The sequence below is a fragment of the Panulirus ornatus genome, chromosome 73, assembly GCF_036320965.1.
Source record: "Panulirus ornatus isolate Po-2019 chromosome 73, ASM3632096v1, whole genome shotgun sequence".
NCBI lineage: Eukaryota > Metazoa > Arthropoda > Malacostraca > Decapoda > Palinuridae > Panulirus > Panulirus ornatus.
The window spans coordinates 569,703-594,835 of record NC_092296.1 but is presented as its reverse complement, the minus strand read 5'-3'; the positions used below and the strand labels follow the sequence as shown (position 1 = coordinate 594,835).

At 37.1% G+C, this 25,133-nt stretch overlaps 2 protein-coding genes across 4 annotated transcripts in view; both read left to right on the top strand.

The window, feature by feature from the left end:
* LOC139748258 (uncharacterized) overlaps positions 1 to 17,756 on the top strand; it is a 123,697-nt gene extending 105,941 nt beyond the window's left edge. Inside the window, exons 25-33 of the mRNA XM_071661193.1 lie at positions 1,304 to 1,490; positions 2,221 to 2,319; positions 3,364 to 3,507; positions 3,669 to 3,917; positions 8,192 to 8,305; positions 9,536 to 9,726; positions 11,282 to 11,509; positions 13,693 to 13,978; positions 14,940 to 17,756. Of these exons, the coding sequence (XP_071517294.1) occupies positions 1,304 to 1,490; positions 2,221 to 2,319; positions 3,364 to 3,507; positions 3,669 to 3,917; positions 8,192 to 8,305; positions 9,536 to 9,726; positions 11,282 to 11,509; positions 13,693 to 13,978; positions 14,940 to 15,092 (1,651 nt within the window). The 3' untranslated portion in view covers positions 15,093 to 17,756. The remainder of the gene's footprint in view (positions 1 to 1,303; positions 1,491 to 2,220; positions 2,320 to 3,363; positions 3,508 to 3,668; positions 3,918 to 8,191; positions 8,306 to 9,535; positions 9,727 to 11,281; positions 11,510 to 13,692; positions 13,979 to 14,939) is intronic.
* Positions 17,757 to 18,980: 1,224 nt separating this feature from the next.
* Positions 18,981 to 24,342, top strand: LOC139748284 (uncharacterized). Of its 3 annotated transcripts, none has more exons than XR_011712625.1 (3): positions 18,981 to 19,861; positions 20,213 to 20,394; positions 21,555 to 24,342. XR_011712625.1 is itself a non-coding variant. In XM_071661259.1 (2 exons), exons 1-2 carry the CDS (start codon positions 19,027 to 19,029, stop codon positions 20,248 to 20,250), a joined length of 873 nt encoding a protein of 290 aa, XP_071517360.1. In that variant the 5' UTR covers positions 18,981 to 19,026; the 3' UTR covers positions 20,251 to 24,342. The 3 variants fall into 3 exon arrangements, 1 of the variants encoding a protein (XP_071517360.1); XR_011712626.1 differs by having other exon boundaries at positions 20,213 to 20,427; XM_071661259.1 differs by having other exon boundaries at positions 20,213 to 24,342.
* Positions 24,343 to 25,133: the final 791 nt, after the last annotated feature.

Below are 25,133 nucleotides of genomic sequence, written 5' to 3'. Positions count from 1 at the left end.
CCCCAAATGGAGAATGCTTCTGTTAACTGTAGTTACAAAAGTGCTGTTGTGGAAAGGTATTTTTCTGTTCTTAGTTCTTTTCACTAACAACACAGTAAGTATTCTTTTGACTTTCACTCATTGTGCACACCATTAGATATCCCTTCCAGTACATTGGAAGTCAATTTCCTGTTACATAGCAGGGTGCTTTGAACATTATGAACATGTTGAATTGTGTGGATATTATAGGTTTTGTTGGCAGGCCATAGATGGAAACCCAAACATAGGAAGAGTGAATTTTATGCATATTGTAAGTTCTGTTGGCAGGCCATAGATGGAAACCCAGACATAGGATAAGTGAATTTTGTACATATAGTAGTTTCTGTTGGCAGGCCATATATGGAAACCCTAACATACAGTGAGCCACTGGAGCTCCTTGGAAGCCTCAGTAACCTGCTATTGACTGTGGATGATGGTTGTGCTTTTTTCTAGGAACTCACTATATCTGTGGAGTCCTGCCACACCTTTATCGCTCATGCTTAGATTTATCCACTTTCTTTTGCCTAGAATAGGAGTGACTAACTCTTAACTCATAAAAAAGAATGATGATTTGGATAGGATTTTGTGTACCTAGTCATTTAGATAGTAAGAATTGAGAATTTTTTTGCAAGCTCAGGATTGGCCAATATAGTAAGTACTGTAAACTAGGTACAGTTAGTTATGTCATGGTCATGACTCTTCAGAAGGGAACCAGGTTTACATTTCTTGTGCATCTCTTATTACATAAAATAAGTGCCTTTTTGTGTATTAGGCAAGCAAAAAATCTGATGCATTCTGAAAGGGTTAACAAACTTTCCTGTTATCTTATGAAAAGCTGAGTAATATGTCTTCTTAAACCCATTCACTCATAGATTCCTGAGTTGATTTCCTTGTGATAGTTGTAACTAGGGTTTTTTTCTTTCATAGTGTCCCCTCTTTATTAGGGTGAAGTTGACCAAAAGTCATCTACCATACCAAAGCTGGAGCTTGTCTTAGTCTCTCTGTATGTTGTCGTGGTCTTCTTTAGATACTGACTACCCCTTTTATGATTCAGCCCATTTTGACAGGTAATTTACAGATGTCCCCAATAAAAACATATTAGATTATTTAAAAAAGAATCAAAAGTTATTGAAGACTCATATTTATGTTTCATAGGTATTACCAGACCATATGAATAATTTGGTTGTCCTCTTATGATAAAAGAAGTATGGCAGTTTTTCATATGTTATATTAGTAACATAGGTTATTGTCATTTTGTTTCAAATAGATTTTCATCATCTTGCAGATTTTATACAGAACCAGTGGTGGTGTTAGACTTTCAGAGTCTTTACCCATCAATTATGATTGCATACAACTACTGCTACTCCACTTGCCTTGGTCGAATCAATACATTTGATAATCCTCAGCCCATGGAATTTGGAGCTGCACAGTTACGATTACAACCAGAGGAGCTTTCCAAATGTATCGATGAGGTGAGTGGACTGTGTTCTATATGCAAATTCGATTTTGAAGTATTTTGAAGAAACTGTTGATCAGTATTTTTTTTTTTTTTTTTTTTACCTAGCATTCCTCAGAACCCGTGGGTTCAGCAAGCATACTTTAGTTTTTTACCAATATTCTCAAATGATTAATAAAATATATGGAAGCACAGTAGTTCATGATTTGTAAATGGAGCTCTTTTAACTTGAGCTTGGCTAATGGTTACCATAAAATTGCATGTGAATTTATAAAAGTTTGCTTAAGAAAAGCTGAAAGAATTGATGGAGAGGGTTGAGGTTCCAGAAAATAGCACAATTTGCTTACTGATGTACCTTCATTAAGGACAGTTTGAAAAACACTGCTACAGATGTTTTAATCCTGCTTGTTTTTCATGTATGATGAAAGTACAGAATACTGGAATTAAAGACATTATACCTTAATTTGGTAGCACAGTATGCTAATGATTCAAAACACTTGGTCTAAACTGTATGAAACAATTATGATTGTCCTTGATGGGTGTGGGAAGCACTGATAGTCATGAAACATTTGGTATCTTGCTTGATAAACTCTTTTCTTCCTGAAGAATGCTGCTACATGTAACAATTATGTGGTGTAGTTAGATTATTGATTACATTTTTGGTGTACTGAGAAACATTTTATTACCTTATTTAAAAAGTGTATATGTATTGCTGCAGTGAATTTGAAACATTACTCTTCCTTCAGATGAGCATATCTCCATGTGGTGTGGCCTTTGTCCCGCCAAGTGTAAGGCGTGGGATTTTGCCCATGATGTTGGAGGAGATACTCAACACAAGAATCATGGTAAGTAATTGCCAGGATCATAGAAAGCAACAATATCTACTTGGTGGTACATTCTGTTACAGCATTACAGGAACTGTAATAGAGTCAAGTGGAAACAGAGGGGAAATAGCATTCTTCCACAGATTAAGGGTTAGGGGATCATTGTCCAGAACCAGAAGAGCTCTTGGGTAGATTTTGCAACTTCTTCACTTCAAATATCTTTTTATCCCTCTCCTTCCCACCCGCATTTCCATATATCTCCCTTCTTTCTATTATCTCTCTCTTATTGTAGTAAATTTTCCTCCTTTTAAGTACACAGTGATACACAGTGAACTTGGCCTTTCCAGTACATCTTTGAATATTATATCTTGCTCTTAGACACATTTCCATGTGTCATAGCAAGAATATGGGCCTTTCCTTCCAGGAACTTCTTTGGATCCATGGTTAGTAACTGGTGAAGGAATGTTGTACCCAGAACAGATATACTGTAGTGAAAATATAAAACAAAGACAGGAAGCAAAAGTTACATCCCTCCACTCTCATTGCCATGAGGTAACTAAGATAGCACATCATGTCATCTGACTACTAAGACAAGACTACCATCTGCCAGACATATGATATCCCCACCGTAAGTGAGTAGTAGGATTTGCTCTACAATTAAAACCTGACGCATGAAAGCCTATTTCAAACAGTGATCATCAGATTCTTTTTATGAAGACTGGTCAGACTTGTTATGGGATATAAAATTGTCTAGAATATGGGCATCAGTTAGAATGATGTCTCAGATATGAACTCACTTCATTTTAGAATGAGTACAGATACTTAGTGGTGGTTGTTCTCATCAGGAAAAATGTGCTTATCCACCCTATTTTTATTTTAGGAAATTATGCTATTGCTTGCAGATAGTTGTAGAGTATGACTTTTCTCTAATTGTCTTTGTATCTTTGAAACTCAAAACTACAGTATTGCCTTTTTTTAATACATTGTACCAGTAATGTGATAGATTGAGAAGCATCTTAGTTTAACACTTGAAAATTGTATGTTATCCTGTTTCTTATTTTGCAGGTAAAACGCATGATGAAAAAATACAAAGATGACACTTCCTTGCAGCGTGTCTTGCATTCTCGCCAGTTAGGATTAAAACTCATTGCAAATGTCACTTATGGCTATACCAGTGCAAACTTCTCAGGCCGAATGCCTTGTTCTGAGGTGAAGGATTTAACTTTGAAGTTGATTTTTGAATGATAAGTAATACAAATATATTTTCTTTTCATTTATACTGATGATTTACACATATGACAGCTTTATTTAATCATAAAATGGGAGTGAATTAAATGATGAACAAAGCTTAATACTGGAATTTGTTGCAGATTGGAGACAGTGTTGTGAGCAAGGGACGAGAAACTCTGGAACGTTGTATCCAGCTTGTGAATTCACATCCATCATGGTGTGCTGAAGTTGTGTATGGAGATACAGACTCCCTCTTTGTGCATCTGCCAGGGAGAACAAAAGATCAAGCTTTAACAATAGGATATGAGATTGCAGACCAAGTAACCCAGATGTATCCAAAGCCAGTGAAACTTAAGTTTGAGAAAGTTTACTTACCTTGCATATTACAGGTTAGTTTATGTATTCTAGGTCAGGAGTGATGATTTAGAAATTCAAAGAAAGTTCATTATGTGAAATATTACATTTCAAAAGGTGATCATGATGTGGTACATGTTAGGAGTTTTAGGAGATATTCCTGGGGATAGGGGATAAAGAATACTTCCCACATATTCCCTGCATGTCATAAAAGGCGACTGAAAGAAGAGGGAGCAGGTGGCTGGAAATCCTACCCTCTCTTTTTTAATTTTCCAAAAGAAGGAACAGAGAAGGGAGCCAAGAGAGGATTTTCCCTCTAAGGCTCAGTTTACTGTTTTTAATGCTACCTTGCTAACGTGGGAAATGGCAATATGTATGAAAAAGATTTTTTTTTTTTTTTTTTTTTTTTTTTTTTTTTCCCCCGCTGTCTACCGCGTTTGCGAGGTAGCGCAAGGAAACAGACGAAAGAAATGGCCCAGCCCACCCCCATACACATGTATATACATACGTCGACACACCCAATTATACATACCTACACAGCTTTCCATGGTTTACCCCAGACGCTTCACATGCCCTGATTCAATCCACTGACAGCACGTCAACCCCGGTATACCACATCGATCCAATTCACTCTATTCCTTGCCCTCCTTTCACCCTCCTGCATGTTCAGGCCCTGATCACACAAAATCTTTTTCACTCCATCTTTCCACCTCCAATTTGGTCTCCCACTTCTCCTCGTTCCCTCCACCTCCAACACATATATCCTCTTGGTCAATCTTTCCTCACTCATTCTCTCCATGTGCCCAAACCATTTCAAAACACCTTCTTCTGCTCTCTCAACCATGCTCTTTTTATTTCCACACATCTCTCTTACCCTTACGTTACTTACTCGATCAAACCACCTCACACCACACATTGTCCTCAAACATCTCATTTCCAGCACATCCATCCTCCTGCGCACAACTCTATCCATAGCCCATGCCTCGCAACCATACAACATTGTTGGAACCACTATTCCTTCAAACATACCCATTTTTGCTTTCCGAGATAATGTTCTCGACTTCCACACATTCTTCAAGGCTCCCAGAATTTTCGCCCCCTCCCCCACCCTATGATCCACTTCCGCTTCCATGGTTCCATCCGCTGCCAGATCCACTCCCAGATATCTAAAACACTTCACTTCCTCCAGTTTTTCTCCATTCAAACTTACCTCCCAATTGACTTGACCCTCAACCCTACTGTACCTAATAACCTTGCTCTTATTCACATTTACTCTTAACTTTCTTCTTTCGCACACTTTACCAAACTCAAGTCACCAGCTTCTGCAGTTTCTCACATGAATCAGCCACCAGCGCTGTATCATCAGCGAACAACAACTGACTCACTTCCCAAGCTCTCTCATCCCCAACAGACTTCATACTTGCTCCTCTTTCCAAATATATATGTATATATTTTTTTTCATACATATTCGACATTCATATATCTGAATGCAAAGATGAGTTTTATTAATGATTTAGTAGTCCAAGTGGTGAGTCATGAATTCAGGTGAACAGAAGATGATGAATGTATTGGAAACTGTGTGCTTAAGGACAGTGCTTGGTGTGATGAGGTTTAATGATTTAAGGAATGACACTGTAAGTGAGGGGTATGTTAGTAAGCTGAGTATGAACATGGTGTGCTGAAATGGTTTGGACATACAGAGAGAATGAGTGAAGAAACTAAGAGGATATATGTGTCTGAAATGGAGGGAATAAGGGGTAATATCTATGAGCACCTACAATTTTTTTTTGCTGAAATGTCAGGGTCAGCATGTGGCATTCACCACATGCCTTTATTGATGACCAGTGCTGTTCATCTATACTGCCAACTGCATTACATAATTATCTATTCTAGGGTCTTTCAGGATCAATTTAAACCAGATCAAATTTTTTGTTAAATGATGATGTAGTTGTTTTAGGCATGTTTCTTATTTTATCTAATGTTATTGAGTAGTTGTTCTATAGTATTATAGTAAATTTTTATAGCTTCGTATCTTTCCGGCTGAGATGCTTTTAGATTCACTATATGTTCCTTTATTCTTTCAATTCATTGCCACAATTAAAGCACTATGTGCCTGCCCTGCCTTTTTGCAAAGTGATAGGAGCAATAGACAGTCATAGTAGGGAGGATCATTTAGGCAGGAACATTAGTTAGTAACATTAGGTAGAAGTGGTTGGTAGGAACATTTGGTGGAAATAGTCTGTTGGAACATTAGGTAGGAGCCTTTGCAAACACTGCACTAGATTGCCCTCTGCCAGTGGCCTGTTAAAGCAGCTCTAGAATTCGCTGCTTATGAGGACTCTATTGCCGTGGCCACCCCCTTGAGGGAGTTCCAGGTGGGAAAAGGCATCAGAGATATAGATAGTTAGATAGCCACGATTAGATTATTAAATATCTTTCTCTTCTGTTTAGGTTATATGGTTCTAGCTCTTTCAGGCATTCATGGTAGCTCATTTGTTTCATCCCCTTGATTTTGCTTATAAAGTGCTTCTGAATCCTCTCTGTTTTTCTGTTTGTTTCTTTGATAACCACATGATATTTCAGTGTTCAATTTTGCCTCTTAATTATACGATGAACATTTTCATCAATAGTTTTTCTCTTGTAATAACACTTCTCAGAATTGAGTTCCTAACATAACTGATTAGTGCTATTATTGTACGAATTTAGCTATACTTTAGCTGTATTATATTAATGTTAAGATAAAACACAAAAGAATAGGCAGTGCAGTTGATGGTTGGTGGTGAGAGACAGTGGGGCTTCGCTTTCTGTTTTACTGGTAGACTCAGTCATTAGTTTATTCCATCCCATGCATGCCTTACACCTTTCTGAATGGCTAGGCCATGATATCTTAAAGCTTTTTTTTACTGCATCCTTCTATTTTCTTGACACAAAGATCCTCTTAACCAGTCTTTCTTTTCTCATCCTCTCCATATATCTGCATCATTTCAACACACCTTAGTCAGCTCTCAATAAAACAGTGCTCACTACCATGCCTTTCTCTTACACTTTCATTCCTTAAACAATCACCCTGCCTTACACCACATGTTGTCCTAAGGCATTTTATTTCCAACTCAATCAACATCTCTTGGTAATTTGAATTCAGGGCCCAAGAGTCACAGCTATTCATCATTACAATGCTTTTGGGACAGTTATATTCTCAAACATACCCATCTTTTCCCTAACGGATACAAACCTCTCCAACCACTTTCTCCTTAAAGCACCCACTTTCCAGCCTCCATGGTTCCATCTGCTGTTAAGTCAACTGCCAATTACTTAAAGCATTTTAGATCCTCCAGGTCTTCTTTCAGAATTTCTCTCCAACCATCCTTTTTCAACCATCTACTGCTTCTCATTACCTTACTGTTGTTCATAGTAATCCAACTTTCTCCTTTCACAAACACTCCCAGATTCATTTACTGGCTTCTGGAGTTCCTCTGTGGAGTCTGCCATCAGCAGGTTGAATTGTAATGTTTACAAATTTGATTGCGGGAAACAAGTGAGATTTTTAAAGTGATATTGGTAAAGCTATTTTTTTTTGTCCTTTTAAATTTGACCAGGTTAATGCTACTTATCTCTGAGATGCTGCATAGGTCCATCATGTTCAGTATGAAAAAGGGATGAATTTTGGTGTGAAATGGAGAGGAAAGGTGACATGAATTATATTGAGTGGAATTATTGGCATGAAATTAATACAAATAGGGTTAGGATTGAAGAAAGAGAATTTATGGAGAGAAGAAAGGAGGAATTTTGTAGGATTGAATCCTGAGGAATGCCAATGATGATAGGATAAGAGAAAAAAGTTGCTTCATCAGTAACTGCCGTGATGAAATGGCTAAAAAGATGATATGTATTAATGAATAGAGAAAAGGAGGAGCCAAATGTAATTTATAATGAAGACTTGGGCCACACTGTCAAATACTGTAGAGATGTCAAGGGCCATGACATAAGATTGGAGAGTTGCAGGAACATGGGAGATACCAGAAATGAGAGTGATAATAGTTGGAAGAGTTAGCATGTTCTCTCAAAGGAATGGGCTTCACTAAGAATGCTTCCAAGAAGGAAAAGTTTGTTTAATTTCCAGCAGTAGATATATTTTTTTTTTCCAAAAGAAGGAACAGAGAATTGGGCCAGGTGAGGGTATTCCCTCAAAGGCCCAGTCCTCTGTTCTTAACGCTACCTCGCTAATGCGGGAAATGGCGAATAGTTTGAAAGAAAGAAAGAAAAAGATATATTTTTGGAATAGGTTAACATATCACTTCAACCTTTGCAGACAAAAAAACGCTATGTTGGCTACATGTATGAAACCATGAATCAGGAGGTGCCTGTGTTTGATGCCAAGGGTATTGAGACTGTAAGAAGAGATGGATGCCCAGCAGTTGCCAAGGTGAGAATTTTTGTGTTGTTTAGTAATTTCAAATACAGGACTAATTACATAGATTATTTATGTTTAAATGCCTTCTTCATTGACACAAAATTTTTCATATGTGCTTTACCATTTAACTGAAACCTTATTTTGAAACAAGGTCAGTAGTAGTAGATTTATGGAGAAATCAGTTAGTCGTAGAAATATATAGATACCATTAAAGTAAATTCAGTAAGAAACAATTAAAAAAGATGTATATGAATTTTTTGATTGTTTCTAATTGAATTGATTTTAATGGTGCTTAGCATTGCCACAAGTAATTTCTTTTTGTACTTCTTAGTTCGGTGTAGCACTTTTTCATGAGACTATCATTTTGACGCTGCAGTTGGTACCTAGATCTTTCCTGCTTATTTGTGGTAAATTTAGTTTGATAGTGCTTGGCCTTACTGTGATGGCTGAAACAATTTTAGAGGCTGAATTACTTGAAGGAAACTTCATAATGTATGTGGGGAAAAATGAGAAATATTTAGAAAGCCCCTCAGAAATAAGGATGAAATTGCAGAAGGAAAATGAGTTTCCCTCAGAAATAAGGATGAAATTGCTGAAGAAAGATGAGTTTCATATTTATGGTAAAATTTTTTGGCAAGAGCGAATGAAAATGAAGGTATCAGAATGAATGACAGTTGAGACATATAGTTGAAGTGCTAGGAAGTACATTGTTGGAAATGTTAGCCAGTTGGTCTGTGTGGTGAGTTTTGAGATAATGCAAACATAGTGAATTCTTATGTGTATGCAACACCTGGTTGTCGAACAGCAAGATACATATTGATGGAAACAATTACTTGTATAGATTAGATTAGGCTTTTAGGTTGCAACTAAGGAGTTAGGAAGATAGGATAATGAGAAAGAACTTATATTGATTCAGAATATTCACTGTTAAAGTGGTGTAAAGACCACTTTAAAGATTGATAGAGAATGAATTATGGAAGAATAACTAATAGATGAAGTGATCAGTTATTGGAAATAGTGAGATGTATATCAAGCTGGAAGGATAGAGTTGTGAACATCATTATAGAAAGCTAACATAGAGTAAATGTGTGATATAGTTCAAGCATATAAAAGTTTTTCACTCTTTCCTAGACTTGAACAATGAAAGATTCATTAGCACATTAGGACTTTAAGATAGGTATATAAAAGGCTTTTAGCATGGATATAATTATACCATTACCGTAATTAGATTTATTCTTTTAGATATTGGAGAAGTCACTTCGCATACTATTCGAGAAGAAAGATGTATCTCAAGTGAAGGACTACGTACAACGCCAGTTTGTAAAGCTGTTGCAAGGGCGCGTTTCTCTTCAAGACTTAATATTTGCTAAGGAGTACAGGGGAGCAAGAGGATACAGACCAGGAGCATGTGTTCCTGCCCTTGAATTGACTAAGTGAGTGTGATATTTATATCTTAGGGGAACTTCAGTCAGAAACACATCCATGAAACTTCAATAGAAGTCAGTAATAGTGAAATATGGTATAGATTGAATTTTGCATTATACCATTATACTTCATTGCAAGAGAGTGGAGTATGTGACAGAGAGCAAAAATGGGTATGTTTGAGGGAATAGTAGTTCCAACGATATTATATGGTTGCGAGGCATGGGCTATAGATGGGTTTGTTTGGAGGAGGGTGGATGTGTTGGAAATGAAATGTTTGAGGACAGTATGTGGTGTGAGGTGGTTTGATCGAGTAAGTAATGAAAGGGTAAGAGAGATGTGTGGAAATAAAAAGAGTGTGGTTGAGAGGAGAGAAGAGAAGAGGGTGTGTTGAAATGGTTTGGACATCTGGAGAGCATGAGTGAGGAAAGATTGACAAAGAGGATATATGTGTCAGAGGTGGAGGGAAAAAGGAGAAGCAGAAGACCAAATTGGAGGTGGAAGGATGGAGTGAAAAGGATTTTGAGTGATCGAGGCCTGAACATACAGGAGAGTGAGAGGCGTGCAAGAAATAGAGTGAATTGGATGAAGGCAAGCAAGAATATACATACATGCCCACACATGCATATACAGACATGCCCACACACGCACATATACTTATCTATACATTTCAATGTATGCATGCATATGCATACACAGACATATACCTATATACACATGTACATATTCATACTTGCTGCCTTCATCTATTCCTTTCGTCACCCTGCCACACCTGAAATGGCACACACACACACACACACACACACACACACACACACACACACACACACACACACACACACACACACACCTGTGCGTGCGAGGTAGCATTAGGAAAAGACAGCAAAGGCCACATTCGTTCACACTCAGTCTCTAGCTGTCATGTGTAATGCACCGAAACCACAGCTCCCTTTCCACATCTAGGCCCCACAAAACTTTCCATGGTTTACCCCAGGCGGTTTGTGTGTGTGTGTGTGTGTGTGTGTGTGTGCTGTTTTTCACGTGTGGCAGGGTGGCGACAGGAATGGATGAAGGCAGCAAGTATGAATATGTACATGTGATTATTTGTTTGTCTGTGTCTGTATATATATGTATACGTTGAAATGTATAGGTATGTATATGTGCGTGTGGGCGTTTATGTATATACATGTGTATGTGGGTGGGTTGGACCATTCTTTTATCTGTTTCCTTGCGCTACCTTGCTAACACGGGCGACAGTGACTAAGTATGATAAAAAAAAGAAGAAAAAAAAAATGTGTATATGAGTACATGGCCCATTCTTTGTCTGTTTCGTGGCACTACCTCGCACACACAGGAAACAGCCATTATGTTTAAAAGTATAAGATATATATTAACTCAAAGACCTCATTGTATTTATGATTATTATGCTGTAATTGTATTTATAATTATTATGATGTAACAGTTATTCATCAGTAAGTCTAAGGATTTTGTTGTGGTAAAACCTGTTAATTGAAATTTTGTTTTTGAAGTTGTAAGTTGCCTTTCATAACGAGTTAGATATTACAGACATTGGACTCGCAAGGATAAACGAAAGGAGCCTCGGACAGGGGAACGTGTTCCATATGTGATTGTGTATGGAGCACCAGGATTACCTCTCATCCAGCTTGTTCGCTCACCTGATGTTGTCCTAGGAGATCCGACCCTTCGTGTGAATTCCACATACTACATAACTCGTGCCATCTTACCACCTCTGGAGAGATGTTTTTCTCTTTTAGGGGTGGATATTAATACATGGTAAGATTATATGACCTTTCAGTGCCACTTATTTCCTGATGAGTGATTCAAAGGACTTCAGTTTATTGTGTTTCATAGGTTATGGTTTAAATGTAGATTTTATTTGGTTATACCTCTCCTCTGCTTTGATATTCTCTTCAAATTGTTCTGGACTTCATTTTCAGTCCAAATGAGAAAACTATGAGCTTTTGCCTCCACATTACTTCAAAAATGCACCGAATTCTTCTTCTTCCAAATTGATACTTATCCACCTTGTCATTCAAATATACAACTCTGGAACTACAAACTTGGAAGGGATGTTCCACTTTAATTCACTGTTAATGTAAATCATCACACTTCTTCCAGATTGTTTTTCTACCTTTGAGAAGTAACAGTCCCTACATAACATTTCATATCCTTTAAATTCAACTTCCTCAGAAGCTACTTCAGTATTAAGTTTTGTTTCTGGTATCACTGCAAGACTGACACTGATATGATGATAATGCCTGTATTTCATCATATTTGGTGTTCGTCTGAATACCATTGGCATTTGCAGGAAGAAACAACAAGGGCCTATACCTTGGTTGGCCACGCCCAAATGAAGCAGGCAGAACTTGTATTTCTTGGCAAGCGGCACTAAAAGAGTCTAGTTTTATATGCATTGTAAATCTCTTCTTAAGTAGCCTTTAGCTAACTCGGGAAACTCATTAGCATACCTTCCATTGGACTCATGTTCTATTGAGTTTCCTTCCTTACTTTTGAGGTAAGAGATGCCTTGACATAGCATATCAGTGCATCCATTTACCTGAAGTCACAATGCTAGTTTTTTCCTGATGAAATTTTTTATCTTTTCATACATAAATGATCTTTCCACTGAAATGTCCCAGGAATGGGCACACCACTGTGAATTTATGTATCATTTTTACCAAAGCATGTCTAGATTGGCTGATCAGTTGATTTACAATGAGCAGAGCCCTTATTAAATTCACTCTTAAGTGTAGTATTTTACTGGCTATTCATGCTGCCTCATGATATCAATATGGTTACTGTACCAACACCATAAAGCTCACTCAGGCAGTGTGCTGATACAGCCTTATCCACCATCTTTAAAGTTTCAGTTTTCTATTGAATATAAAGAATGTTTCCTCTTTGCTACAGTGCACCATGCTCTCTCATTTTTTCCCTTTGTAGGAGACATTATAAGAGCAGACTTTTATGAGAATGACAAAAATAACTGAGGACAAGACAGACCTTTATAACAATGTGTCAGACATTGGTAAGTGTACAGTAAACAAAAGTGGCTGACCCAGGAAACTCATGGTTTAAGTTGGTGGTTATTTGGCAGACACTAGACCTCAAATTTTGAAACTTTCTCGCAATTCTAAAGAAAGTATTTTTAAATCTCTGTTTATACAAGCAAGATACCTAGTGAGCACTGCATGCTGGCCATGCATCAAGCAAAATCTTGTCATAAGCACCCAAAAGTAAGTAGGGTGAAGTTTAAGATTCATTCAGTGTTTACCTTGGTCTTTGGTGAAGATTCTTCTTTGTTCACTGTACACTAGAGACTGAGATATATATATTTATATAAATGTAAATCGCTACCTCGCTAACGCGGGAGACAGCGACAAAGCAAAATAAATAAATATATAAATGTAAATATTTTTCTCATTCATACTTGTTTGCTGTTTCCTGCATGAAAGAAGTAGCATGCAGAACAAAAGATTGAGCCTTAGAGAAAAAATTATCCTCATTTGGCTCTTTCCTCTGTTGCTTCTTTTGGAAAGTAATGCAGGAAGGGAGGATTTCCAGCCTCCTGCTCCCACTCCTCTTGGTTACCTCATAGTCACCTTCTCCAACATGCAGGAGACATGGGCAGTATTCTTTCTTCCAAATCCCAAGGGATGATACATATATATTTTTTATACCTGTTCTCCATTTCTTGCACTTGTTGGGTCTATAAGGCCTAGCTCTGGATAGGGGTGTGTTGTTTTGTTGAAATACATATGACAGCTGTGGAATGGATACTAGTGAATGAGGCCTCTTCTTCATGTGTCCCTATTGCTTCATCACTAATGCAGGAAATGGTAAACAAGCGTGAAATAGAAATATGCCAAGTACTATAGGGTCTTTGTAAGATGTTTTTATTGTCAAGAATAAAAGTGTCTTTGTGTAATTCAAGCTATCTGGATGTTCATTTGCAGGTACAACGATCTACCAAGGTTATCCACAGCTACCCATGCCTCTTTAGCAGCAGAAGCAGCTGTGAGTCTTGGAGGAATGGCCAGTGCTGGAATGAATGCAAGCACCCGTGGCATGTCCATTGCTAGATACTTCACCCCGATTGCTTGTGTGGCTTGTGGAACAAGCACTACCTCAGGACAAGGCGGAGGGTTATGTTTAGATTGCAAGACTCATCCGCATGTGACTGTTATTTCACTTAATGAAAAGATTCGCAACTATGAGAGGGCAGTGAATCACATTCAAAAGGTTGGTGGTAAAATTATTTTGCGTGCAATGTAATTTTCTTGTCAAATATTTTTTAAAAGAAAATTGTAGTTATGCCTTTCATTACTTATTTAACCATAGGAAGTTTATGTGGGAATTTTTTTTTTCTGTAGTGAGGTAACATTGAGAACAAACCAACTATGGCTTAGTAACAAACCAGCAATGGCTTAGTTTGCCATTTACACTCTCTCATTTGTCATGTATGATATATTGAAACCAGCACCTACCATCTGTAGCCAAGTCCTACAGACTATTCCATGGTTTGTCTTGATTGCTTCTCATCAATCTAGTCATTGTATCACATGCATGCCTCTCACCCTCCACTTTGTTTCATCCACTTTTGACTTATAGATCCTCTTAGTCAAGTTTTCCTTAAATGATAATCTAAGTGAACTTAAGTGAACCGTTCTTAGTAAACATATAATTTTATTCTGATATGTGAAAAAAGGTTTCTGTTAGGTTTTGGGGTTGTTTACTTATTATCTCTGAGTTACCTCCACCTTTTGCAGTTTCCTTCTGGCAAGGAACAGGAATCACTGCTCAGTACCTATCTTAAGACATTTAGAGGAAATCATATATCTGGTAGGAGCATTGAAACGTTTTTTTCTCTTTAATCCTTTTTGGTATATACAGATCTTAGAAGCTTTGAAATTAATAGTCTAAACTGGCTGCTTAGTTTTGGATTGGGTTATGGAACTTCCATAGAAAATAGTAAGGTTGAGAACAGTAGAAAGTATGAGACTGAGAATTGTGGTTTGCAGTGGACTGATGGCAACGTTACTGCCAGAAGTAATTAGTTAAATGGACTAAACGGGATGTTCCAAACTATTTTAGAAAACTTTCTGTTAGTAAGAAAATTTTTCATTTGTCAGTTTGACCTTTTTAAAGATTTATTTACCATGCATAATGTTGTAGAAATTTTTACCTTTGTTTCTACCGGTAGGTATGTGAAGCTTGCCTTGGATGCCCTTTACAAGAAGTGGAATGTATATCCATTGATTGCCCCATCACATACCGACGCACTCAAGTCAGCCGTGACTTTTGCTTAGCCTCACAGCTTCAAGATATTGTTAAAGATCTTTCTAATACAAAATAAGAACATTAGACAATTTAGCTTATAGTATCTTCCACATAAAATTTGACTTGTTCTTCAAAATTCTTCAAAATAATGCAGATCTTTAACACAGCTGTAAATGAAAAAATGAGGTAGCTAAAACTTGACTACAGAGCTATGCTTCATCCAGAGTAATGATGTAATTTTCCCTAGAGTTTAGGGTCAAGCCAGAATTTCCAAAACTCGGCAATATTGTGAAATTAGCTCATATTAATGAACCCATTTATGAATATTTTGAGTAGATAATATTTTGAGTAGATAATGAACATACATAATATATATTGAATTCTTTATGGCTCATTTAGAAGTTTTGCTGTGATGGGAAAAGAATGTTAATGTTTTCAAAATATAGACAACATGCATACCAATAAAAAATAACCTTAAATTTCACAGATTTCAAGGCATGCAATGTTGGATAGAATATTAATTTGGTTATTTTAAAGAGGTAAAACACCTGATTCTACTCAGTAAAAGTACTTTGAATGATTTAGATTGACCTCTTATTTTGATTTTAAAGAATATCATTCACTGCAGAATGTATTCATTATACTGTAGATGAGCTTGAAGAAGGTTGTTATGTGTATGATATTGTCATTACAAATGGATGATACAGCTGAAAGGTTGTTCACTTTTTTTACACAGCTATTTGAAAATAGGGATGATGAAAAAGTTATTTTGATTCTGATAGATTTTTTTCATTGCATTGATTATTATTAATTAAATGTATATTTTTAAATCTCCGGCCTTTAAAGTAATGTAAAATTTTGTGTTCTTTGTATATTTTCAGATGTTTACAGAATATAACAAAGTATAGATGCCATTGTGTATCTGTTCAACTGCATTTCATGATCTCAAATTTCGTATTACTTACCTTTGATTTTGTTAGTTACATGTAGTTTTAGATGTATTTCACATCAGTATTTGCATGCATGAATGCAAATATGCTGTCTTTTATTAATACCCTTCAGTATGTATAGGGGTATGATATATTCAGGTTATCTATGTGTGGACATTTGTACATCTGCTGAACTCTGGTTAGGTTTGTACATGTTTATGAGCATATATTTGTTGAACCATTGTTAAGTTTTGAAGTAAGAATATGCTCAGCTAGGGGCATGTGTGTCCTGTGTGACAGGTATCATAGTTCAGACTTTATGAAAATTAAAAATGTATACTTTTTTAACTCCACAACTCAAGGTTATGTAATTTAATCCATAAGTTACCATGCTTTTGTGTTTTGTGGACTGTTTCCTGGATAGCAATATAATCTTAAAGATTGTTACAGATTATTAATTTGTATATTTCTGGTCCATGTTCTCTATATTTTATTGTACTATATGTGATTTTTGTATGGTCATATGAGACATTATGACTTCGTCTTAAGAATAAGCAGAAGGTGCATTAAATTCATCCTTGCTCATTAGTTAACTGTACATATGTGTTGTAAGTTTAATGTTAAACGTTGTGTTCCATGTTATAGTACAAATGTAGTTTCATTTAATGTTTGTTTCCAGTTCCATATTGCAATTATGTCCACAAACCTGATCACCATCAACATTGTTGCCTTTGTTGTTCCCAGTAGTATGGTAAAAGCAGTTATTCACATTGTAATTTCGTTATTATGTAATGGTTGTTTGATATGCAGTATTTTAACTATAACATTTGTATCCCCCAATCAACAAGATTGTCCTTTAGGAAGAATAATACTCTTGAATGAACAGTCCAAAAGAGTTCGGTTCACTCCTGGGGCTAGGCAGGAATAGCATGTAGATATAACCATTCTGTTCACTTTGACTTCGGATTATAATAACCACAAAGTGTACCATACCAGCCAATATGTAAAACACCTTAGAAACCATTGTGAGGTATATGCCATCTGGGAAAGTTGCAGCCTACAAAAGTAAGAATATATTAAAGAGGTCAGCTTTCACTCAGAACTAACATATACCTTGACCTTTTACTTATCTGGTTTATCAGAATGGTGCATATTGAGGATAGTATTTTAAGTTTTGGTTCATTTCATAGGAAGTGTATATATGGACAGTAAATCATATGTAAATATTGTAAATATTCTTAAAACAAACTGATAGCTGGATTCCAGATAATTAAACTGTAATTAGTTGTCATATAATAAAGATTTTATCAGTATGGTCTTGGGTAATGACAGTACGTCAAAACTGCTGTAGATAATCAAGGCTTTGAGTATATGGTGTTTATTGTAATTTTGTGTTTTATATGTCACTCATTGTCTTGAATATTTGGAAAGCAAATCCTATGCCAATAACAGAAGTACAATTTTTTTTTTTGTAATTTATCAGTAGTTATTTGTTACTCAGTAAATATTGAGATTTTACAATTAATAGAAGGGAATTTGATTTTAATGTGTGTTTTGGTGTCACATTGTGATATGATGTATTAGGAACAGTTAGTATGACCATTAGACAGTACTACTACAGCAGTAGTGTTCTTCTTTATACCAGTGAGCTCATAACCATGGAATGTAATGGTCATAGTGACTGCTTCTGTTGCAATTAAAGTGTACACTATGCAAATTGTAAATATATAGTTATATAATGTAGAAAAGAGTATTTATGAATGTATATGCTGTAACTTTTTTACCGTTGAATAAAAAGTATTGTTTTTTTATCCCAAACTTATTTACTGATACTTTCTGCATTTCACTGGTTTTTATACATTATTCCACTAATGCAAAAATTAGACAAGCAAAAGTCTGCAAATCTTAAAAGTGCTTAAAGGATACATTTTCAAATAGTTAATGGTTTTATTTCTTGGGTTGGGAGTGAGAATACAGCTTATATATCTCATGCTTATTGGGTAAGGCAGGAAACTGTATGAACATGAAAGGAATAATGATAATAAGCCTGGAGTTAAGAGAAAAAAAACATTTCCAACATATGTCTCGTGTGTTGTAGAAGGTAACTCAAAGGAGTAGATATGGAGGGCTAGAAACCATTACTTCCTATAACAACATTAAGAGTATGGACAAGAGCAAAGCCAAGATTTTTCCTTGTGGGCTCGGTTTCTGATGCTATCTTGCTTACTATATAAGACAACAAGGAATAGATTAAAGAAATTTTTTTTTCAAGTGGTTAGAGAAGGAGTAGGCATCACAATAAATAAGGATACAGTGGGGAAAGCTGGCAGCTTGCTTTATGGTAACATACTGCATTTTGCATTCTGGCTACTTAGTCTGGTAAGCGAAGTTTAGTTGAATCTAGGATGTCCAACACAATTGCATTGTTTAATGAGTCTTTCTGATTTCAGCTTCAGAATAGGAACCCAAAGGTAATATCTTCGTATACAGTCAGATTTGACAAGACAGAGAAACAGTGGAAGAACCTAACGATACTGCAAAGCTCCATTATAGCATTAGATCCAACCATCCAACATGGATTTTTTCTTTTAAGGATGTATTTGTTGGGTGCAATTTCGAACACCACTTTTTTTTTATCTTGGCTTAATATCCACACCCTTAAAACCTTTAATTCAGTATCTCGGTGAAATATAATTGTGGTCATGTTTATATAATACATTTAATTGTAAATGGGAATGAATGCTGAAATGATAACACAGACCTATGTTTTTTTTGTGTGTGTGTGTGTCCCGCACTGGTTTACATCATTTGGTTAAGATTAGCAACATTGTGAAAGATGGTTCCCGGGTGGGGCAGGTCTTCACATACGTATATTGACGAGACCAGGGATGGTACCACTCTCGTAGCCAATCGTTCCCAGAAGGCAAGTCGAGCAGCGAGAAACGTTTTGTGCTGCAATCCCATTGGTCGGTGGAGTGTGGGACGTAAGGGGCTGCGCACCAATGAAAAGGCCGACATCTCTGGTGGTGGGATCAGTCTGGTGTTGGGCAGCTGTTCGTCCAGTTCAAAGACGGTGCAGTGATGTCCGCATTTTCCTACTTGTTTTCTGGTGATTCTAAAGACCGCCTTACTACAGTGGAACAACCCAGCGACATGCCGAACATGCATCAGAATATTATTGATATGGATATACCCCAGGACCTGCTGGAAGTGGAATGTTCTGATTTGGTATATTATACTGATCGTAGTAATAAGGATGGCGATGATGAAAGCTCTTCCCTCATTACAAAGTTGCTGACGGAAGTGAACGCCATCGACCCCAGCCTGTCTAGTAGTAGTGACCATGTGAGCCGGCCATTGAAGGCTACGGCCATCAAATATTCCCCAACCGTTGACCTTGGCGATGTTGACCAAACTAATGACCTGGCCTCTTTGAACCTTACGATGACCCCTCAGTTGCGTATGGGAAACCCACTCAGTAATGGGCATTGTCATTACGCGATTCGTGATGAACAAACGATAGTACCATTGCCTGCTGACGTGGTGGGTAGTGTGGCAAAGGAAGAGGAACGCAAGCGCAAGCATGAACACGACGACCCATCATCATCATCATCTCAGATGCCATCTGGCAAGAAATTAAAGTCGTTGGAGGTCAAGCCTTCTGTTCAAGATGACGAGAAGGAGAGGGGACGTAAGAAAGCACAGACTGCCGAAGAGAAGAGACGTAAGAGTGTCGAGAACTCCCGCAGGTATCGCGAATTGCAGAAGAAACTCAAGTCAGATTTGGAGAAAGAATTGGCAGACGTGACGCATGAGAAGGAGAATCTTCAACGGGACCTCGAGCGGCTGCAGTGGCAGGTGGTGGAACACACCCGGATGCTCCAGTTCTACCAGCAACACTACAGGATTGTCAAAGGTTAGGCTGCTGGTGGTGGCAGCCACCACCAGCAGCCTCTGTCCTCCAGGGTTTTTTTGTTGTTAAAATATACCCACAACCACAACCATGTACATCTGCTCACGAGACATGTGCCATCTACACGACTGCTGGAGGGCAGAGACGAGCCCTCCAGTAGACATTATATACAACAAAAGGCATGAAAGTCGATAAAGTATTGACTGATTGCTGATGACTTCAACATTACAAATAGGTTGTAAGGAGTTAAGAAGAGAACGCGCATTTATTTATCTTTTAACTAACATTTTTTTATGATATTTGATAACATGAAAATCATTATGTATCAGAATTAATTTCTATCTTTTGTTACAGTTCTGAGGTTGGCAGTCGTGTTGAAGTCAAGATGTTAGCAGTAGTGTTGAAGCTAAGATGTTGGCAGTCGTGTTAGAGCTAAGATTTTGGCAGTCGTGTTGAAGCTAAGATGTTGGCAGTCGTGTGAGAGCTAAGATGTTGGCAGTCGTGTTGAAGCTAAGATGTTGGCAGTCGTGTTACAAGTAAGAGGTTGGCAGTCGTGTTGCAGCTTCAAGGTAGGAAGTCATGTATTTAGGTCATAGCCTAGTAATCTGCAGTGTAGGTTAGGGGCGCCAAATACCTCTACTTAGGGTCGCTTCCCATGAAATACAGTACAAATTATTACTATATCCTCACTCATTATCTTAAGATACTTTAGCAAGAGTTTTATTTTGTAATATGATAGTACCCTGATGTATAAGTGTACATATGATTTTATAAGTAGTTTTAAGAAGATAAGCGTATTTAAGAGTTTTGTTAGAAATTTAATGAGACTAGCTCTAATTTTTAAATGGTTTAAATGCTCTTCAGTTTGATATAATACGACATCCATCACCAATAGTTAATAGAGAGTGTAATAAACATGCTTGTGTGGCGCCACCATAGTCAAGACAAAGGGAAGTGAGCCCCGAATTGTTGTTTGTGTTCGTAAGTCTCTCTCTCTCTCTCTCTCTCTCTCTCTCTCTCTCTCTCTCTCTCTCTCTCTCTCTCTCTCTCTCTCTCTCTCTCCATGTTAATTAACCCTATGTGTTATCGTTTCTGATCACTCTTTTATCCCTTTTGTTTTACGCCATATATGTATTATTTTTTTTCTCATGCGTAGGATATGATTGCGTCATGGTTAGGAAAATAGTGAACATCCCGTGCCAGAACGTTTCGCGCGCCCGTGTGTGTGTGTGTGTGTGTGTTTGGGGTTCGTCAGCCATCGGGAATGCCCACAGAACCCGTTCACCTCACCACACCACGCCTCACCCATCCACACCTCCCTCCTCCCCTGGTCAACCTCAGACTAACAGCGGATATAACGTAGTATAATTCAACCATGATAAAAGGGCGGTAACACCAGCAGGTTCGGAGATAGTTGGATACCATTATCATTGCGATCAACTTATAATGAATGGCCAGATGACCTTAAATTGTATCTAAACGGTATTAGGTTTTACCATTAGTTACCTATTGTTAAGGCTTTTAACTGATGCTTCCTCAGTTTTCAGATTTCTTAATATCCATCATCCATATTTCTGCTTGTTCTTGTGTGTAACATGTCTTGAATTGACTTACAAATGCCATTCCTGTGTATTTAGAATATTCATGTATGTTGACGGTTTTTATGTGAAGACTTGAAGGAACGTTTTATTTTCAGCTTCTTTGTTGATTGTCCAGTAGTCCACCAGGGTTAGACTTGCACTGCCGTGTAACTACGTCTTCAGACTCTCCTATTGGCTGTTAAGGAGGTGGTCTACGCCCAATTTAATGGATGAAAAGATATTTTGTGTTGGAACTTGCGCTACACTTGGCAATGGCGCACCTCCCATTGTCAACATACCAAAGTCTTGGGTTAACTCATTAGAACACAGGCTAGGAGAAAAAAACGTATGTTTTTAAACAAGTAGCTTGGTACAGAATCAACATGGCCCTGGTGACATTTTGGTAGACTTAACAGCCAATCAAGTTGTTACATTAAGAGGTTGTTACTTGTTCCTTTTGTTAAGCTGCTATACGCAACCACTTGATACGTGATGTAATCTTGGTAATTGGGACAACATTGTGGTCAGTGGTTGCTATAGCCAACTGGTACATATATACACACTAAGAGCTTGAACCAACAAAATTGTCTGCATGCCTAATGACCTTCCTTATAGGTCGCAGGCCGTTAGACATACAAACAAAGTTATATGATGTGATGAGGAGGAGGAACGTTATGAGCCCCACAACCTGTGAGTCTTCCATCACAAACTCATTGTTCTTTACTTTGTCGGTGTCACCATAATAACCCTTTCTTTACAGGTATTCACTTTAGAGTTTCCTGTAATTATCAATTGTTTTAAGGCATCGTAGAGATGAGAAAGCCTTTACATATATCAATTAATGTATGTGTAGCTATGTAATTATGTTTTCATTATTACATGTTGGCTCATTTCTCGCCATACAGTATATGTAAAGGAATGTAGTTAGTCCCAAGAGATCCCAATTTGGGAAGTATAGTTTCAAGTATATTGAGTAGACAAAATACTAGCCTCTTTATTGTTGCTAGTTCAGTAGCTGATTCGTTAAAGTAATGATTTATTATTGTACTTTAGTGGCTACCAACGTGATAAATACATCAGTACTGCTAAGTTTGTTGTGTGTGGTGTCTGAATGTGTAAGTAGGGTGGGCTATTGACTATGTTGTATTTTTTATATTGAATTTGATTTTTTGGGGGGCAAAATCCGACTACCACTTCCCCGTAGTGCCCCCTGGGTTAAGCCAACGGTAGCGGTGCCAACATGGTTAGCCCAAGCTGCTAATGGCTAAGCTATGGGGATGGGCGCCACATTTCTAAATGTCATTCCTACTTGGGTCGAACAAGACTTTTCCTTTTATGATTACCAACTTAGTTCATTCACGTTTGACATTGACTGAACGCGGGAAAGTTCTTGTGTCGAATTTCAGCTGAATTTTAAGACCGAGGCTGACTTATGTTCGTCTGCTTAAATGGGGCTTTGGATACAGTGTGGAATATTTCAAATTTAATATTAATCACTTGTAGTTTCATCATTAAGGACATGCAGGATTAAGTCGTTACAAAGTCATTCATTTCATATTGAAACGATTTTAAAGGATTAATGTTTATATCAAGAAATTCTCTGCATAGTTGCCCTCGTCATTCTTCCATACTGCAAAACAATTTGAAAAAATAAGTAACTGGTTTAGTATTATTGGGATATGATAAAACTTTTGTTTAGATGATAATTCTATCCTACTTTTTAATCTCGATAGAAAATTCCTCTGATATATTGATGGCTATGGTATGAAAAAGATAAATAATCCACACTTGAACGCTGGCTTATTGTAAACATGCCGTAGTCACTTGATCTTGTGGTGGTGCAATTTTTTGTGATGTGAAATTTCGTGGTCATCTCTCTCTCTCCTTCTTTTATAGGTAAGTATTAAAAGCTTTTAAGAATTTTTAGCTGTTCGAATCAACCAGTAGCAACATTAAGGCCGAAAATCACTTGATTTTTCAAGTGTGAGGTGAAATGGTCACCTTGCACCTCCAAATGGGATCATAGGCCAAGATTTCGTTTTCCTGTAGGATAAGATCGGATATATATATATATATATATATATATATATATATATATATATATATATATATATATATATATATATATATATATATTGCATTAACTGTTAGTTGTTGCTAGTGTGTGTGTGTCTTCATTAGCCATAATTACCCTTGAACGTGATAGCGGGTTGTCATGGCTTATTCCCACTTACACACACAATTGTAGTATCTAACAGTAAATGCACAATATCTATTATATATTCTTTTTTACTGATTAATTAGTAGCCTTATATATTTTTTAATCTGATCTTATCCTGTAGGAACACAAAGTCTTGTCCTATGTAGTTTATACAATGGCTGCGTAGTTAAAGTGTTACCTAACTGTCCGTGGAAAATATAGCCAAGCATTAGATAAGATAAGACCGTAACACTGTTATGTTTTACCTAACACTTGCCTATATTTTCCACTACCGGTTAGGTAGGACTTATGCTCTATCGCCATAGTATAAACAGTTGATTATGTGAAGTTATTTTCTGGTGAGAGAATCATGCAAAACAAATTATGTGCTGACTTGTTAAGTAATGTTTGATGTATTGTTGACCTTATTTTCACCTGTTATACCCTTGACCTGACCTGACCTAACCTTTGTGGTGATTGTGCCATCAATGCGTGAGTCAGTTAATGTGATAACGGAATACCTCAGAGTATAATATGTTATATTAGGATCATAGTTACAGGATTTTATAACAGTTTAGTGGGTATTTAAGCTCACTAAAGGCCATGGAACTGAAGAAACTGGATAGTTTATTACATATAATTGATTAAGTCTTTTTCATGAATTTCCACTGTATATGTATGAAAATAAAAGTGTCTGTACAAACGTAGTTTGGTTTGCTTTCCTAGAGTTCCACAAGTAATGTAATGTGATGTCAATTAAGTGTATTAATTAATGATTCCACTGTGTTTATGCAGCATTATGAATGTTTTACCACATTTAGTAAAATATGAAAACATCTTCAGTGTATTCTATATATAACTGCTTTAAAGCTCTGGTTGGTACGTCAGCTTAAGGATTTTTTTTTTTTAAATGTTCTTAAATAATTGTTGTACGTGAGCTTCTCCGTGTAGAACATTGGGGTGTGGACTAGTCTGGATACCGATAAAGAATGTCATAGTAAATTGAAATTGCTGACTTGTCTCAAAAGATTAGATATTTAAGTAGCGCTCATGCACAAACACTTATGAATTAGTGTACTTATTACGCTTCCGGTCTTATATTTTTTTTTTGTATTCAACAGTACCGAGGAGAAGTGGTACTTAAAACACACTAGATATATCCAAGTGCAGTACCGAGGATAAGTGGTACTTAATACACACTAGATATATCCTAGTATACTAGGCTGTCTTTACCAGTGGTAGGAACTGTGGCCTGGCGACCATCACTTGATGGTTTACCAGCAAACGCAAGAACATACGACCTGCACAGTCTCATGAATTAGAGTAAGGATTGATAAGGTTGAAGGTTAGGCTGGTGAGCTGTTTATGGATGCCGGATATCAGTCATCTGTATGAGCATGTCGGAGTCGTAAGTAGATTGACGTATTCGGAAAGATAGTACTGCCCTCAGAGCGACGGTGTGACCTTTGGAAAGGTCAAACCATCGCAATCAGTG

Coding starts and splice junctions, on each gene's coding strand:
- LOC139748284 (XM_071661259.1), top strand. CDS start 19,027: ATGTCCGCATTTTCCTACTTGTTTTCTGGTGATTCTAAAGACCGCCTT. Junction 19,862..20,212: donor ACACTACAGGATTGTCAAAG/GTTAGGCTGCTG, acceptor CTTTTGTTACAG/TTCTGAGGTTGGCAGTCGTG.